Here is a 19,496-nt window from a genome sequence, read left to right as displayed (position 1 = left end):
GGGTCACCTTTCCACTTAGTATAGTGTAATATAGTGTAAATAAATAAGTTCAGTGTACCAGTAGTTGTTTATAGCTAGATGCCCAGTTCATGTCATTTTACAAAGTTGAAAAGAAGAGTATTTAGTATTTCCTGCGGTGGTGACTCTTTTCCCTTTTTTTCATCTTCCAGGTTGTATCAGAGTAAGATGGACGGTAGCTTTGATTGTGATTGTGGTGAGCTGGAGCCACCTGATCACTAACAAAAGACATCTTCTGTTAACCAACAGCCACCAGGGCTTCCTGTTGAAATATACAGCAACAAAGGAAGAAAAGAGGCAAAACGGAAATAGTGCTTACTAGCACCTTAGAATGATGCTGCTCAGGACCAGTCCAACACTGAATGTATCTGCACTGTGAGGAGAATGTTCATAGAAGCCTGTCGTGTGCATATTTATTCACATTTTTGTTAAATGTTAAATCGTTTAGCACAGTAAATCTGAGTGCATAGTATGTCATTTCATTCCGTTTGAGTTTCTTGAGTGTTTTCTTTAAATGTCTGCAGAGTTGCTGCCCCTTTCTTGAACTATGAGTACTGCAATCTTTTTAATTCTTAATATGAGTAGAGCTTTTTGAGCTTTAAATCTAAGGGGAACTCAACGGGCCTGGTTGGCATATGCAATGAACATCAAGAAATCATCTTGCTGTGGAAGCAAAATTATTTTTCTTTTCCTTTTTTGAAAGATCTTTCCTTTTGATGTCAGTTTTCTTCCTTGTTTACACAAGTTCAACAATTCAAAAGGAAAAGGCAGTAGTAAAGGTTTCAAAATGGCAGAGAAATTTGAAAGTCTCATGAACATTCATGGTTTTGATCTGGGCTCTAGGTATATGGACTTAAAACCATTGGGTTGTGGAGGCAATGGCTTGGTTTTTTCTGCTGTAGACAATGACTGTGACAAAAGAGTAGCCATCAAGAAAATTGTCCTTACTGATCCCCAGAGTGTCAAACATGCTCTACGTGAAATCAAAATTATTAGAAGACTTGACCATGATAACATTGTGAAAGTGTTTGAAATTCTTGGTCCTAGTGGAAGCCAGTTAACAGACGATGTGGGCTCTCTTACCGAACTGAACAGTGTCTACATTGTTCAGGAGTACATGGAGACAGACTTGGCTAATGTGCTGGAGCAGGGCCCTTTACTGGAAGAGCATGCCAGGCTTTTCATGTATCAGCTGCTACGTGGGCTCAAATATATTCACTCTGCAAACGTACTGCACAGAGATCTCAAACCAGCTAATCTTTTCATTAATACTGAAGACTTGGTGCTGAAGATAGGTGACTTTGGTCTTGCACGGATCATGGATCCCCATTATTCCCATAAGGTATGTGGAAAGCTAGCTGAGACAGATCTTTAAACTCATGGACATGATCAAGAATAGGTACTTGTATCTTCTTAGTATATTGTGACAGATTTTTTCCATTAATTGTGGTAAACTTTGCATAGTCTATTTTTTTCTGATACAGATCTACTTTCATTCAGAATCTCCATTTTTTTTTTTAAGATTTTATTTATTTGACAAAGAGAGACACAGCGAGAGAGGGAACACAAGCAGGGGGAGTGGGAGAGAGGAAGAAGAAGACTCCCCGCTGAGCAGGGAGCCCAATGCGGGGCTTGATCCCAGTACCCTGGGATCATGACCTGAGCCGAAGGCAGACGCTTAATGACTGAGCCACCCAGGCACCCCTAGAATCTCCATATGTTTATAAAAGGAAGTTGGATTGCGATCCTAATTACATACAAATTCCTAAAAGTGTATGGTTATTTATTATAACTAAAACTCTCCCTTATTTAGAAGTGGGATATATTCTTATGTGTTTAGGGCAGAATTGTGGTCCTATCTGAGGGTAAGAGGGGCTTCTATTTCAACTTTTAGATCTTTTGTCCCTTTGAGTCTCTTACTCTGTTAGGCCTTGTTTAGGTAAATTTAATTTTGTTCAGTATCTAAATTTGCCTAAAGATAAAATGGCAGTAAAAATAGCTAAAAGGATTCACAGTAACTGTAGCTTAGGTAATAATTTGCCTTCATAGAAGAAGTTAATATTTTCTTAGCTGAACTTTGGTCTTTTAGTTTTCAAACGAAACTGTGGGACCCTGATGTTTAAATATTAAAGTAGAGCTCCTTTTGTTATAAAGAACCTCTAGGAACTCCCTGCTTGCTTGGCTTCCCATAGCACATGTCTAAACAAACAAGCAAATCTTTTCATTCACATATATCATCTCACATTAAGTATGACTTAATTTTTTAAAAACTTGAATGTAGAACTTTAGTATTGAAATGAAATGGATGCCCACCACATCTTTTTTATGGGTAACAGTGAAGTATTGTGGATAGAACACTGAACTAAGAGTTAAACTATCTAAAATTGAGTTCCTTTCTACATCCCACTTAAGCTGTATGACCTTAAGCAGATTCCTTAATCTATGAGTGTTACTGCCCCTCTAAAATGGAGTTAATATCTACCTTCATAATTTTTCAGGGTTGTTTTAAGGATGAAGTAAGGTCGGGGCACCTGGGTGGCTCAGATGGTTAAGCGTCTGCCTTCAGCTCAGGTCATGATCCCAGGGTCCTGGGATCGAGCCCCGCATCGGGCTCCCTGCTCAGCGGGGAGCCTGCTTCTCCCTCTCCCACTCCCCCTGCTTGTGTTCCCTCTCTCGCTGTGTCTCTCTCTCTCTCTCTGTCAAATAAATAAATAAATAAAATCTTTAAAAAAAAAAAAAAAAAGGATGAAGTAAGGTCATATATGTATATGTTTTTGTTAAATGCTTTATAAATGTAAAGTAGTAGAATTGATTAGGAATGGAATACATAGTAGAGCCAGGTCCCCTGGGTTTGGCATTGGTTTATAAGTAGCACCCCAGGTGCTCTTCTTTACCTGTCCCTCATTGATGTAAAGCATCCCTGCTCCTTAAGTAAGACTTGAAGTGAAAAATAGCTCCTCTTCTGAAACATGTTTTGAATGTGTGACAGAATCAGCACTAAATTCTCACGGTATATTTTGGTCAGCAGACTTTATGTGAACATCATCTTATAGATGATATATCCCAGGGGGAGTTTAACCTCCATTAAGCCTGAAAAGTACAAGAGCCTTGAATACAGATATAGAAATCAACAGTATTGTTTTAGGATTTCACGTGACTTTTTTTTTTTTTTTAAAGATCAGCTATTCTTTAATGAATCAAGTTTTATGTACTGTTCTTTAGCTAAAGTAAAAAATTAAAGTATGTTTTTCTTTCTTTTTCAGGGTCATCTTTCTGAAGGATTGGTTACTAAATGGTACAGGTCTCCACGTCTTTTACTTTCTCCTAATAATTATACTAAAGCCATTGATATGTGGGCTGCAGGCTGCATCTTTGCTGAAATGCTGACTGGTAAAACCCTCTTTGCAGGTTAGAAATTTTAAAATATATGGAAAAAAATTACTTCAAAGAAATAATTTTGCATGTATCTGTGAAGCAAGATGTATATAAGATTTAACACAATTTGTTGTAGTCTGCGATACTAAAATGAAAAGATAAAGTGTTCTTAATATTTAAAAATTTTTAAAAACGTATTAATATATTCACTGAATTGTTCACTCAACAAATTTAGTCAGAATTCTAGTGTTCTTTTGTATTTATCTTATTTCTTAAATATAATTTTGTAGTTTGTAGATTCACACTGCTTGTTGGTAATCTGTGTTAAATGATACCTGAGTTGCATAATGCGGTCAGTGTTTGTCACTCCTAGTGAAAATTTTTAGCTGTCATTGAAAATGCAGTAATTCTTTGTCCCCTATCATCCATGTTGCCTGAACTGCTGTATTCTGTTGCTTGACTGCTGTGATCTTTCAGAAATAACCAAACTAGTAATTTTTTTTGCTGAGTTTGGTGCTATGAGGGAGTCCACAGAGGTGTGAGAGAGAGAATTTAATCAAGATGGGAAGGGATGAATAACCCATGAAAAACATCAGGTGTTGTAAAGCAAAGTATGAGTTTGTATAAAATTATTTAGTACAGATTATAAGAGCAACAAACTTTGAGTCTTCATCAGTGATGTCTGGAATGAATGGCATAAAGAAGTCAAAAGATTTTTCACTACATAGGAATAGTGAAGAATTTTGGTGGGAGGAAGAGAGAGAAAAAAATGGTATTATATAAATGAGGGTATGAGCCTGAATCAGTGAGAAAAGTTGGATGAAAGAAATCATGTATGTGCATAAATTAGTGAGAAAAGTTGGATGAAAGCAAGGTGTCAAATAATGAACACATTTATGACTAGTTAAAATAGGGCCAGAATACTTAGAAAGTAGGCAGAGGAATTTCCATTTGGAAAAGGAGGAAATAGTAGAGTACTGAGATTTTTTAGTTAAGAGAAGTGACATGATGGTAATTTAGGTCTTTTTCTCTCATTTGACATTACTGTTTTTCTCTCTAACCAATCTTAGAGTGGCCCTCCCACCACTTCCAGATTGTGCTAAGAGCAGAAGAAAGGGAATGGAGCAGGGTCTGCTTACAAAAGAAGGATTAATAAAAGAAAGATAGGGGTGCATAGGAGAGCATTATTGAAGAAAGAAAGGATGGTATGCATAAATGTCCTTAAATTTTTTTTTTTTTTTAAGATTTTATTTATTTGACAGACAGCGAGAGAGGGAACATAAGCAGGGGGAGTGGGAGAGGGAGAAGCAGGCTCTCTGCTGAGCAGGGACCCTGGGATCATGACCTGAGTCGAAGGCAGATGCCTAACTAACGACTGAGCCACCCAGGCGTCCCGCCCTTTGCTGATACTTCTTGCACCACTCAGCTTACATAACATTAACCAATCTTTTGTAATTTTCCCCTTAAATTTATCTGAAATTTCTTCTGTGATGTGTGATTAGTGATTGAATTTCAATTTAGCAGACTTTGAGAAAATACCAGTGATTCCTGGAAACTAAATGGTTAAGTGGATTGAATATTTTTCCTAGGAACAGTACTATAATTGGAGGTTATATTCCTGATATTCAGGTACCTTCCAACATATGTAAAATAATTATTGTATTACTTGTTGCTTCATGACCAACTACATCGAAACACCGTGGCTTAAACAATTTATTATCTCGAAGTTTGTATGGGTCAGGAATTGGGAGGTGACTTAGCTAGGTGGTTCTAGCTCAGATTTGCTTAGTCAAGATGTTGGTTGGGCCTACACTCATCTGAAGGCTTTACTGGGGCAGGAAGATCCACTTCTAGATAGATTTTTTTTTTTTAAGGTTTTATTTATTTATTTGACAGAGGGAGCGAGCAAGCACAAGCAGGGGCAGGGGGAGAAGTAGGCTCCCCATCAAGCAGGGGGCCTGATGCAGGGCTCAATCCCAGAACCCTGAGATCATGACCTGAGCTAAAAGCAGATGCTTAACTGCCTGAGCCACCCAGGCACCTTCCCCTCACCCCCTTTTTTTCATTTCTAGATAGCTTAACTCACAAGACTCTTAGCAGGAGGCCTCAGTTTATCACCATGCAGGCTTCTCTATAGGATTGCATGAGTGTCTTCATGATATCGTAGCTGGCTTCCTCCATAATGCTCTCCAAAAGAGAGCAAGGAGAAAGCTTTTGTATCTTTTAAAAAAAAAAAGTCCTATCAATATATAATTCACATGCCAGACAGTTCACCCATTTAAAGTGTACAGCTGAGTATTTTTTAGTATATTCACAGGATTGTATAACCATCTAATTTTAGAACATTTTTGTCGTCCCCCCCACCCGAGAAGTTGCCCTGTAACCATTAGCAGTCACTTCCCATTTCTCCCTTCTAGCTCCTGGCAACCACTAATCTCTTTTATGTCTCTATAGATTTGCCTGTTCTGGACATTTCATATAAATAAATCATATAACTTGCCTTAGGCCTGGCATCTTTCACTTTAGCATATTTTGGAGATTCATCCATGTTATAACATGTATCAATTCGTCATCTATTTATGGCCAAATAATTCCACTCTGTGCCTGTGTTATACTTTGTTTATCCATTCATCAGTTTATGGAAATTTGGGTTTTTTGTTCTTTTTGGTTATTATTAATGATGCTACTATCTACATTAGTGTATAGTTTTTGCGTGGATGTATGTTTTCCATTCTGTTGGGTGTATATACACTTAAGAGTGGAATTACTGTGTCATATAACTCTGTTTAACTTTTTGAAGAAATGCCAGACCATTTTCCAAAGTAGTCGTAACACTTTACATTCCCACCAGCACTGTATGAGGGTTCCAATTTCTCTACATTCTCACCAACAATTATTTAAAGTGTAGTCTATCTTATAGTTGTCTTTTTTTTTTTTTTTTAAAGATTTTATTTATTCATTTGACAGAGATAGACACAGCGAGAGAGGGAACACAAGCAGGGGGAGTGGGAGAGGGAGAAGCAGGCCTCCCGCAGAGCGAGGAGCCCGATGCGGGGCTCGATCCCAGGACTCTGAGATCATGACCTGAGCCGAAGGCAGACGCTTAATGACTGAGCCACCCAGGCACCCCTTATAGTTGTCTTTTTAAATATGAAGTAGTATCTCATTGTGGTTTTGATTTGCATTTCCCTAATGACTAATAATGTTGAGCATTGGCAATTTGTCTATCTTTTTTGGAGAAATATTCAGATCCATTGCCTATTTTTATTTTCCATTGCCTATTTTTAAATTGGGTTGTTTGTATTTTATAATTGAGATAATAAGAGTTCATTACATATTATGGATACAAATCACTTATCAGATACATGATTTGAATGTATTTTCTCCCATTCTGTGGGTTATCTTTTCACTTTGTTGGTGTCTTTTGAATCACAAAAGGTTTTAATTCTGATGAAGTCCAATTTATCTATTTTTTTTCTTTTGTCACTTAATGCTTTTGATGTCATACCTATAAAATTATTGCCTGACCCCTAAGAACTTTATAGTTTTAGCTTTTAAATTAGGTCTGTGATCCATTTTGAGCTATTTTTGTGTGTGAGTTAGGGCTCCAACTTTATTCTTTTGCATGTGGATATCCAGTTATCCCAGCACCATTTGTTGAGAAGATTATTCTTTATCCACTGGATTGTTTTGAACTTTGCAAATGCAAAGGTACCTTTTTGTGACCTAGACTCAAAAGTGACACAGTCATTTCAGTTTTTATACATTAGAAGTGAGTCATCTAAATACACCTCACATTCAAGGGGAGGGGAATTGGATTCCACTTTTTGAAACGAAGAGGACCAAAGAATTTGTGGACTTTTTTTTTTTTTTTTAAGTAGGGTCCACACCCAACTTGGGACTTGAACTCATGACCCTGAGATCAGGAGTCACATGCTGTACCAACTGAGCCAGCCAGGCACCCCACATTTATTTTATTTTTATTTGTTTAAGGAGGTTCCATGCCCAGCGCCTGACATGGGGCTTGAACTCATGATCCTGAGATCAAGATTCACATGCTCTACTGGTTGAGCCAGCCAGGCACCCAAATTTGTGGACATTTTTTTTAAAGATTTTATTTATTTATTTGAAAGAGAACACAAGCAGAGGGGAGAGGCAGAGGCAGAGGGAGAAGTAGGCTCCCCGCAGAGCAAGGAGCCTGAAGCGGGACTCGATCCCAGGACCGTGGGATCATGACCTGAGCGAAAGGCAGACACTTAATTGACTGAACCACCCAGGCATCCCTGTGGACATATTTTAATGCTACCACAATAATGAATATTTTATCAGGAAAACTAAATTGTTTAAAATTGTTAGATCATCGGGTCATTTATTATGGGGTCATTTGAAGTGGGGTCAAAACTTTACTGCTATATTAATTATACAAAGGTACTTAATGTATTTTTAAATGTTCATTCAGCATATTCAGAATTGTTCAAGTACAGCAATAAAAATAATTGGATTGAGAAATACATTTAAATAACATGATTTTGATCTTAGACCCATGTAAACTTTAAACAGTTAATGGGAATTGTTTATGAAATGATTGGAAAGATCCAGTTTTAGTTCCCTTCTGCTTTATTGGTAGATTTGTGAACCAAAAGCAGCATGAGGGGGGCACCTGGGTGGCTCAGTCATTAAGCGTCTGCCTTTGGCTCAGGTCATGATCCCCAGGGTCCTGAGATTGAGACCCACATCGGGCTCCCTGCTTAATGGGAAGCCTGCTTCTCCCTCTCCCACTCCCCCTGTTTGTGTTCCCCCTCTCTCTGTCTCTCTCTCTCTCTCTGTCAAATAAATAAATAAATACATAAATACATAAATACATAAATAAATAAAATCTAAAAAAAAAAAAAAAAAAACAGCTTGAGGAAGATCCTCTATATTAGGTATAGATTCCAAAAGAACAGAGCAATAAAAGGCACGGACTAAGATGTCTAATAGCATCTCAAATTTAGCCTATCCAAAACTGAACTCCTGATATTTCTCTCTCATATTTTCTTTTTCTGCTGTCTTCCTCATCTTGGTAAACCAGATCCACTTTTTAGTTGCTGAGGCAAAAATCTTGGCTTCATCCTACACTTCTGTCGGTACAGATTCTATGGGCTCTTCCTTTGAAATATATTCAGAATCTAACTGCTTGTTATTATCTCTGTCACTACCCGCCTCCCCACAGTTCAGTCAACCATTATGTTTTTCCTGGTCTAATGCAGGATTTAACTGCCTTTTCTGCTTTAATATTTGCTGTCTGTAGCCTAGTTACCACATAGCAGCCATAGGAGTTCTCTGAAAACATAAATCAGAACATGCCATTTTTCTGCTTGAAACTCTGTAATGTCTCCCTATCAAATTCAGGTTAAAGCAAACCCTTTGTGTTCTGGTACCATCTCATCTTCTAATACTTGCTCCCCCCTCCCCCACCCGCCCAGCCACTCTGTTTCAGCTACACTTAACCTAATTGCTGTTTCTTAGACACACCAAGCCCACTCTTCTCTGAGCCTTTGCGCCTTTTCCCATCTTCCTGGAACTCCCTTCCTCCATATGAATGCATGGTGTGTTCCCCAACTTCCTCAGTTTTCAGCTTCTCACTGAGGCCTTGGTCATCCAGTATTACTTAGCAATCCTACCCATAAAGTGCTCTTTATTTTCCCTGCTTACTCTATTTTTCTTCATAGCATTTATCACCATTTGACATAAATTTTGACAGAGTTATTATCTGTCTTCTTCCACTAGATTGTAAGCTCCATGAAGGCAGGGACTTGGTCTCTTTTGCTTCACAGTTGTATTTTAAAGTGCCTTGCTCGTAGTAGGTACTCAAGAAAAATTTAGTGGTTGAATGAATTCTAGAAATCCATGGAAAAGCAAACTGAATTTTTAGTCAGCGTTTAGCTTAAAGTTCCCCCTATTATTTCTTTAATAGTTGTCCTGAAATGCTACCTGAGCCTAACCCATAACTATAAAACTTTTTGTAGTATGAATCTAGTCCAACCCTCCATTTTACTGATGATGAAATGAAGTTATTACCATGCTAAGTATTCCCAAAGGTATAGCCAGTTAATTAGTAGTATAGCCAAGACTAGAATCCATGTCCCTTGAATCTCAATTCATCGTTTTTTTCACTACTTTGTGATACCTTAAGATGAGGCTAAACTTAAAGGGTCAGTTTCTTATGGAAACAAAGCAGCCAAAAGTAAATATGTCTGGCAGCAGACACAGATACACTTTTTCAGTAGATTGATGATATTCAAAGCAAAGAAACCTGCTGGTTAAGAATTCAGTTAGGGTGCCTGGGTGGCTCAGATGGTTAAGTGTCTGCCTTGGGCTCAGGTCATGATCCCAGGGTCCTGGGATCGAGTCCCACATCGGGCTCCCTGCTCCTTGGGAGCCTGCTTCTCCTTCTGCTTCTGTCTCTCTCTCTCTCTGTGTGTCTCTCATGAATAAATAAAAATTAAAAAAAAAAAAAAAGAATTCAGTTAATCATTTTCCTCCCAATGATCATTACAGTATTTAGGTTAGTTTCCTATAGCTTTAGAATGTCTGTTGCCAAATAAGTAAACGTTGAGGAATGTGTTTATTTATATTGTATTTGATGTTTATTTAATCTCAGGTGCACATGAACTTGAACAGATGCAGCTGATTTTAGAATCTATTCCTGTTGTACATGAGGAAGATCGTCAGGAGCTTCTCAGCGTAATTCCAGTTTACATTAGAAATGACATGACTGAGCCACACAAACCTTTAACTCAGCTGCTTCCAGGAATTAGTCGAGAAGGTATTGTTACTCAAGAGTAACCATCATGTAATGGGGTGGGTGTGTGTGTGTGTGTGTGCGTGTGTGCACGCACACAAGCAGGATCTGTGTATCCCACATAGTCTTTAGACACTATACCTTATCTAAAACTTCAACTCTCTCCCTTTTTTGGTCTGGCTCTTAGGCTGGGATCTGTTTCTTTGTTACTCTGAATGATTTTTCAGGTTCCATAAAGTGTATCCCTCTCCTGGTTCTAACTCCATCTACTTTTTCAGCTTACACCACTGATATTATCTACCATAGGCGAGCATCTAGAGTAACTGTCCCTCACTAAGCTAAAATGGAGTTTTGTGAGGGTTATATGATAAGTAAGTCTGGATATGAATGTGAATGTGATTGAGATATGAAAGAGTAAATTGAGCTGGGGAAAGCAAAGACTTCAGGGCCAGGAAGAGATGGAAGAAAGAGCAAAACTCTGAGCAAACACATTACATAAGAGTTTGCAGATTCCTGTTAGGAATATTAGGTGCTAAATGTGAGAGTTTGTGCAAGCTTGAAAGGAATAGAAACTTAGAATCAAAACTTTTTTGATCACTAAAATAATTTCATGTCTCAGAGTGATGTCATTAGGATTTGTTGCTATAAGTAATATACAAAACTTTAACTCTTGTAGTAGTTACCTGTAATAAGATAATTTATTTTTAAGATTTTAAGAATCTCTGTACCCAGTGTGGGACTTAAACATATGTGAAACCCTGAGATCAGGAATTGCATGCTCTACCAACTGAGCCAGCCAGGCACCCCAGGATAACTTTTTTTTTTTTTTAAATTTTATTTATTTATTCATGAGAGAGAGAGAGAGAGGCAGAGGGAGAAGCAAACTCCCAAGGAGCAGAGAGCCCGAGGCGGGACTCGATCCCAGGACCCTGGGATCATGACCTCAGCTGAAGGCAGACGCTTAACCATCTGAGCCACCCAGGCGCCCGAGGATAACATTTTTTTAAGGAAGAGAGTTAGACATGGGAAACATCTTTCTTAAAAGTTGATTGTGTCTTACATCTTTAGGAATTATATTAAGACGCGTCAGTGTCAGGATTGTATAGTTCTTTATGAATCAACAGGTTAGGGATATATAGTTTTCTAAACATCTTAAGGTTTGCCTGAATTATACATCCATTATTCATAACGCCCACTCTGATCATCTGTGGTTCAGGTTATTGTCTATCAAAGTGTTTTAAAATTGCAAGTGTTTGGGGGTGCCTGGGTGGCTTAGTCGGTTAAGTGTCTGACTCTTGATCTCACTTCAGGTCTTGATCTCAGGGTTGGTCAAGCCCCCACGTTAGGCTCCATGGGCGTGGAGCCTACTTAAAAATAACTAAATAAATAAAGTAGCAAGTGTTCTGAGAAATAGGCACTGGATGGCAAAATCATAATGACATTTTTTGTTTTCCTCAAATGTGTTTAAAACTCCTATAGTAAATGCCTAAGTAAAAAGGAAGCAGCTGTATTTAATTTCAGCAGGTTTTGCAGGCTTCCTTTTCAGTAGCTCTACATTCCTAACTGGCCTTCAAGTCTATCTTCACAATCAGCTTCCAGTGCTGGTTATCTTTCTCCTGACCTTAGAGCCACTGTCATGACATCCTTGTTCATAACTGAACAGTAGTCACATAGCATTTGACTCTGCCTCCGAATCCTCTTTGGGAGCTCTTTAAAAATGCAGGCTCTTGGGTCAGAATTCAGAAGTGGTGTGGGGAGCAGAGCATGTGTCTTATTTTTTTAGATTTATTTATTTATTTGAGAGAGAGGGAGAGTGCGAGTGTGCGCACATGTGAGCAGGGGGGAGGGGCAGAGGGAGAGGGAGAAGCAGACTCTTCCTTGCTGAGCGTGGAGCCTGACGCACGGGGCTTGATCCCATGACCCCGAGATCATGACCTGAGCCAAAATCAAGAGTCAGATGCTCAAACTGACTAAGCCAACCAGGCACCCCACCTGTGTATTTTTAAAACCCTCTACAGGTGTGGCCCTGCTCAGCCAGGTTGAGGGACAGGAATAACCTTGATTGCCTCTGGAGTCATTGTTGCTGTTGCTGTGTTTAATCAAAAGAGGCTAACTAGTAATGTAGGACATTGCTGTTGAAGCATTTGCAGTCTAGCCAAATTTGAATCTTCTTTTTCCCTACCCTAACTTTAGGGTTGGGATCATGTCTTAGCTGTGAACCAACTTGAATATTTGGCTGATGGCTGGAATTACTCATAATGGATTAAATGTATATTTTTGATAATGGGTTAATTAACCATCAGGCAAAAGATCCTTGGTATTAATAAGTGGCAGAGCTATGCTCACATACAAGTGCAATGCAGAGTTTTTAAAGTTCCCGAGACTAAAGATTTACTATGTAGGTATGTTCCACACTGGTTTCTTACTGATTAATATTGGAGTTTTACTTTTGGGCAGAGCATATTCTGAGGCAGTGGGGCTTAGTAAGAATAATACGTGTTCTTTTCTCACATGTTCATGATCTTCAGAGGGAAAAAACCAAACAAGATTAAGTATATATGAATTAACACATTAAGATGATTAGGAACCCTAGTGGTCTTTCGTCTTTAGATGAAATACCCTTTTTCATTTTCCTCCATACTTACCTCTCATCCTCCCTTTTGCTGTAGTTTACCATGTACTTCTGTATCTTAGCATACTTCAACACCATCATAGCAAATAGATTTCCTTTAGAGCAGTGCTGTCCAGTAGAACTTTCTGCAATTATGGCAGTAGTCTACATATGCATATGCTGCTGTACTTGGGAGCTCAGCTTGGGGCTAGTTTTTTTCTTTCCTCTTCCTGCTGCCTACAGTTCCCAAATGGTAGGGATTTTAGAGTACATTCCTCTTGCGTAGTTAGATATATATCTCCCTTCCCTCTGAGAATGGTGATTGTGCTGGGTCAGCCCTTTATAACTCTGTGCCTTAGAGTCTCTCTTGCCTTGAGACACAAGGGCCCTGGGCTAATTAAAATTAAGATGGACTCTTTTGCAAGAGAACCAAGAATAGCTTGATGTATTGTGAAATGACTTCCTAGATTAGGGTAATATAGTAGGAGGGGGGGTAAAGGAGAGGAGAGGAAGAGGCCTCAGCCCCGGGCCACTGAAGGGCATGAGTAGCAGTGAGCCTTAGGTTTCTTTAGTCGTTACTGGAACGATTTGAGGATTGAATAAGATAATATATATGAAAGCACTTTGTAAAATACAAAAGGCTATAAAAAATCAACTATTGTTTACATTAATGAGAAATTGGGAATTGAGAATAGCGTCCTTTCTAGAGTACAGCTTAGTTTTAGAGAGGATGACTATCTTTTCCTTTGAGACAGAGGTAAGGATAAGAGGATGTATGACAGGCCATAGTGAAGAAGTAGGGATTAAGATAAATGTGAAGTGGGTTTAGATATGATAAAGATTGAGAGCATAAAGAGATGGTGTGGAACATTGCTGAGCAATAGCAAAGGCCAAATTGCAGTTCTACAATATGAATTTGTCGTGAGCTATGTATGTGTGTGTGTGTGTGTGTGTGTGAGGCATTGAGCTTTCATCAGTACTGTATGACTAGGAACAGGGAAAGTAGATGGGGGAAATGATTCACAGCTGAGGATTGGTATACAAGCATGTGGTTGTATAACGGCAACCTTCAGGCTGGTGACAGGTGTGGTTCAGGATGGGTTAGGAGCTTATGAGCTAAGTTAGTGGGAAGAATTGGGTGTAAGGTAGGTAACTCTTCCAAAGCCCTAAAGTGATCAAGTGCATTTGTGTGTTATGTTGGAGTGTGATTGATGTGAAACAGATCAACAAATTAGTACAACAGCTAGCCAGTGAGATAAGGGAAGGAAAGGGGAAAGGATTTGTTATTAAGCACTAGACACTATGCTTTACTCTGCTTTACATTTAATTTTTATACCGTATAATATATCTATTTCCATTTTATACATGAAGAACTGAAGTTCAGCAAGTTTAAGTAACCTGTCTGGCCCTTTACTGCTAGTAATTCATTTAAGCTAGTGAGTTGCAGAGCTGAGATTATGACCTATATAGTATTATGTTGAACCATATGAAATTGCTGTTATTTGACCATTTTTTACTGACAAAAATAGAAGTTTCATATGATTCAACTTAATATATTCTTTTTCTTTGTTAACTGACCATAGTATGAGATTGGGGTACATTTAAAATATTTACTGTGTTTATTGAGTGTCTTTTCATTTTAATCTGTAAATCAGGTAAATTAGTTTTATTTGATAAACTTAATTTACCTTTTATTTATATAACCTCTTTTTTTTCTTAATTGGTTGGTAGACTTCCAGTACAGTTAAGGTGTTTCATCCCTTTCTTTTGTAGCACTGGATTTCCTGGAACAAATTTTGACATTTAGCCCAATGGACCGGTTGACAGCAGAAGAAGCGCTTTCCCATCCTTACATGAGCATATATTCTTTTCCAATGGATGAGCCAATTTCAAGTCATCCTTTTCATATTGAAGATGAAGTTGATGATATTTTGCTTATGGATGAAACTCATAGTCACATTTATAACTGGGAAAGGTAAATTGATCCTAAGTTAGAAAAATATCATTTATTGTATTTTCACAATGCAGAGTACTGACTACTATATGATCATGGCCCATTTATTGTATTTTCAATAAACCATAATGCAGTGTAGGACAAGACAGTGTAGATGTCTTAAAAATTTAGTAATGGTCTCTTTGGGTTTCTGCTAAACTTATTAATATCTTTGAATAGACTTTATATAATTTAAATACTTAAGTTACTAGTTAGGATATACATAATGGGAAAATGTGAATTCTACTCTGAAACATTTTCAAAGCCATTAAGGCGTGTTTAGTTGTTAACAAATGTGTAAGGTCCTTTAAACATGAGGGTTGAAGGTTGGAAATCTGAACCATTTTAAACTATTGCTTTTAAAAATGTCACAAATTTTTTTTAAGATGTTGGATGACAAGACTGAACCTTATCCAAATAGGTATCTCCATAATGTCTCAAATTTTTTACATAAAATCTCTTGTATCTTAGGATAGAAATTATTTTGATTCATGGTATATGCTATTCAAATCTGTTTTCCTAATGACACAAAATTAATCTTGGGCTGCTTGAACATAGGTTCAGTACAAGAGACTTTTCTATTTTGAATAGTATAAAATGTCAAAATGAATAACCTTATACATTTTAGTTAAAGATTTTTTTTCCTCAGCTTTCTTCTAGGATTTCTAAATTCCAGGGAAAATTTAGATATAATTTCGCTTCAGAGTAGGATCATAGCATATAATAATGAATCAATATTATTATTTTTAAAGATTTTACTTATTTTAGAGAGAGAGCATGAGCGTGGGGAGCTGCAAAGGGGGAGGGAGAGGGAGAAAGATTCTTTCAGGCAGACTCTGTGCTGAGTGCACAATCCCAAGGGGGACTTGATCTCACAACCCTGAGATCATGATCTGAGCTGAAACAAAAAGTCTGAAGGTCAACCCATGTGCCACCTAGGCACCCTATGAATCAATATTATTTAAAATCTTTGGGTGATTTTGATATTTAGCCAGGTGTCAGAGTCACTAATGGCAGTCTTAAAACTTTAGAGTTTCATATATTTCTATGTTTAAAAGAACAATATTTAATAATTAAAGAAGTAGTAAATATTAAAATTTGTTTGTTTAGTCATTGCATTTTTTCTCTCCTACAATGTTGAGGTATTTGTATGTTTACACATCTGGCAATGACCTGTTGGTCCACATGAACATTTCTACTGTCTACGTATAGTTCTTTCATACATACTCAAATGTCTTCCAGTCTCTTCTAGTCCCTCCTCCCCATCCCCCAACCGTGCGTGCGTGCGTGCGTGCTTGCGTGCGTCAGTCTGCCTCTACTTGGACATGGAACGGCCACCTTGCTGTGATGTGTTGTTAAGAGGATACCACATTCAGTAGTGCATGTACATGGAGAGGTTTTTTTAATATTCGTGATGAATTCCAGCAAGCCTTCCTCTGTTCTAGTCTGACTTGTTACCAAGAGAGTGAAAATCTGTAAGAGACCTGATTGAGATTAGAGATAGCTATTTTATGGCCATAAAGTATTTTTTTCTCTGTATGAAACTGTTGGAATTGAACTGTAGACATGCCAGCCACTCTGATGTTTATCTGCAGTTGCCTTTGAAGGTGAATGAAAAATAGAATAGAGAAAAGACAGAATAAGTGTGAAATGATATTTGGTCTTAAATTTAAGAATGGAGGACTCAGAATTTTACTGTAATTATATGTTTCATTGGTAATTACTAAAGTGCCACATATTACATTGTGTAGTAACAGATCTTACCTATCCATTAAAAGCATGAGCTATATTCCTATTGTCCCCACATAGACCTAGCAGAGTGCTTTCACCTAAAAGGCACTCAGTGAATTTGAAAATGAAATCCTGTATCTGGACTCACATTAATGCATTAATTTTTTCAGGTACCATGATTGTCAATTTTCAGAGCATGATTGGCCTATACATAACAACTTTGATATTGATGAAGTTCAGCTCGACCCAAGAGCTCTGTCCGATGTCACTGATGAAGAAGAAGTACAAGTTGATCCTCGAAAATATTTGGATGGAGATCGTGAAAAGTACTTGGAGGATCCTGCTTTCGATACCAATTACTCTACTGATCCTTGTTGGCAGTACCCAGATCATCATGAAAACAAATATTGTGATCTAGAGTGTAGCCATACTTGTAACTACAAAACAAGGTCATCATCATATTTAGATAACTTAGTTTGGAGAGAGAGTGAAGTTAACCATTATTATGAACCCAAGCTTATTATAGATCTTTCCAACTGGAAAGAACAAAGCAAAGAAAAGTCTGATAAGAAAGGCAAGTCAAAATGTGAAAGAAATGGATTGGTTAAAGCCCAGATAGCTCTAGAGGAAGCATCACAGCAATTGGCGGAAAAAGAAAGGGAAAAGAATCAGGGATTTGACTTTGATTCCTTTATCGCAGGAACTATTCAGCTTAGTTCACAACATGAGCCTACTGATGTTGTTGATAAATTAAATGACTTGAATAGCTCAGTGTCCCAACTAGAATTGAAAAGTTTGATATCTAAGTCAATAAGCCGAGAAAAACAGGAGAAAGGAATGGCAAATCTGGCTCAATTAGAAGCTTTGTACCAATCTTCTTGGGATAGCCAGTTTATGGGTGGTGGGGAGGATTGTTTTCTCATAAATCAGTTCTGTTGTGAGGTAAGGAAGGATGAACAAATTGAGAAGGAAAACACTTACACCAGTTACTTGGACAAGTTCTTTAGCAGGAAAGAAGATACTGAAATGCTAGAAACTGAGCCAGTAGAGGATGGGAAGCTTGGGGAGAGAGGAAATGAGGAAGGATTTCTGAACAACAGTGGGGAGTTCCTCTTTAACAAGCAGCTGGAAGCCATAGGCATCCCGCAGTTTCACAGCCCAGTGGGGTCCCCACTTAAGTCAATACAGGCCACCTTAACACCTTCTGCTATGAAATCTTCCCCTCAGATTCCTCATAAGACATACAGCAGCATTCTGAAACATCTGAACTAAAACACTCAGCAGACATTTCTCTTTGTATTCTTCATGAAATGTGTTTTGTCTTTTTTATTACTAGTGTTTCATTTTTTTACTTGAATCATACGGTGTCATTTAGAAAGGATTTTATTAGTTCTTGGTTTTTAAAATCCAGACTTTTTTTCTACATGTGAGATGGTTTTCATTTTAACTGGCATGTCGTTTGCACACAAAAATAAAGAATAGAGCAAAATAATGCAATGCAGGAGGCGACAAAAGAAATGCACTAAGACAAGTAAAAAACATTCTCTCATAGAACAATGATCTGTTTTACAGGAAACAAAAATCTTGCCTTGAAATTTACACAGTGAGACTGTACATAACTGCATGAGAATATCTATTTTTTTCCTAAAACATTTTTCATTCATGAGTATTTTCAAGTTTTTCATACTGTACACATTTCTTAAAACACATGATACCAGCAGCAACTGAAAATGAATGCCGAATTTGGTACACATGTGTTATCTACCTCAAGGTAACAAAAGTATGTGGCAAAACATAGACCACCCATAGTGCTTCACATATGCACTTCTATTTAGCCAGCGTTTATTGTAGTAAACTATTCTTAATAAGATTCATGCACCGTTTATAAATGTTCTGGTATGCATTCTTTATAGTGAAGTGTTACTACATCACATCTTATTTATTTTAGCAAATCAGTATATTTTCTGTATTTAACTATAAAAAGTTAACTTAGTTTTTGAAATTTATTTGCAAATACACTTTTTCCATTTGGCACTATGGTTTGTTGCCTACTTAGCTGAATATATAATGTCAGCTCATCCTAAGGCTGTCCACGTACTTAATTTACTTAAGTATTCATTTTAAGTAAAGCGCTCACTGTGTATAGGAATTTGTATTTTGGAGGTGCTTGATCTATCTACAAAGAAACATTAGGAATTACTTTATTATAAAATGCTCCTAGAAGTCTTAACTGTGTTTATTTAAAAAAAAAACAAAAAAACAAACCTGTAATGTTAGACTTGTGTGCATGGAAGTAATTAAGGTACATCATTATTGTAGTTTAAAAGTTGTACATGATAAGACATATTTTGTTTTTACTGTATGTTTTTACTGAATGATCTGTTCCCCATCCAAGGCAAGCATGAATAAAATTAGGTTAAATGTAGCATGTGGCATTGCAGTCTCTTAGAATTTGTTTCATCTATTTTATTTTATTGAATACTGTCTGTATCTTTGGTTATCCTGTTCAAAGAAAAAGGATAAATAAAACATGGCCAATGAATATGGCTCCTGTTGAACTCTTTAGGTAATGCAGATTACCTGCTAGAAAGAATAAAAATCACAAGCAAAACCTTTATCTAGTTCTACTCTCTTTGGCATCTTTTAAATTGTGGCCATACTTTATTTTTTAAAGATTTTATTTAGGGGCTCCTGGGTGGCTCAGTTGTTAAGCATCTGTCTTCGGCTCAGGTCATGATCCCAGGGTCCTGGGATCGAGCCCAGCATCGGGCTCCCTGCTCCGCAGGAAGCCTGCTTCTCCCTCTCCCACTCCCCCTGCTTGTGTTCCCTCTCCTGCTGTCAAATAAATAAAATCTTTTTTAAAAGATTTATTTATTTATTTGACAGAGCGTGCAAGCACGGAGGGAGGCGCCAAGGGAGGTGGAGAGAGAGAATCTCAAGCAGACTCCGTGCTGAGTGAGGAGCCCAGTGCGGGGCTCGATCTC

General features: G+C 37.7%; 1 protein-coding gene across 3 annotated transcripts in view; it reads left to right on the top strand.

Annotated features, from left to right (window-relative positions):
- The window catches only part of MAPK6 (mitogen-activated protein kinase 6), a 40,239-nt gene extending 21,185 nt beyond the window's left edge, over window positions 1-19,054 (top strand). For all 3 annotated transcript variants that reach the window (XM_045900063.3, XM_045900065.3, XM_045900064.3), the window contains exons 2-6: window positions 171-1,360; window positions 3,282-3,426; window positions 10,037-10,201; window positions 14,562-14,763; window positions 16,683-19,054. In XM_045900063.3, the coding sequence (XP_045756019.1) occupies window positions 806-1,360; window positions 3,282-3,426; window positions 10,037-10,201; window positions 14,562-14,763; window positions 16,683-17,784 (2,169 nt within the window). In that variant the 5' untranslated portion in view covers window positions 171-805 and the 3' untranslated portion in view covers window positions 17,785-19,054. The remainder of the gene's footprint in view (window positions 1-170; window positions 1,361-3,281; window positions 3,427-10,036; window positions 10,202-14,561; window positions 14,764-16,682) is intronic.
- The last annotated feature ends 442 nt before the right edge of the window (window positions 19,055-19,496 follow it).

The sequence above is a fragment of the Mirounga angustirostris genome, unplaced genomic scaffold (assembly GCF_029215605.1).
Source record: "Mirounga angustirostris isolate CCGP_5_RB_7025 unplaced genomic scaffold, mMirAng1.0.hap1 SCAF_9, whole genome shotgun sequence".
Lineage (NCBI taxonomy): Eukaryota > Metazoa > Chordata > Mammalia > Carnivora > Phocidae > Mirounga > Mirounga angustirostris.
This window is presented reverse-complemented; position numbering and strand designations above follow the sequence as displayed.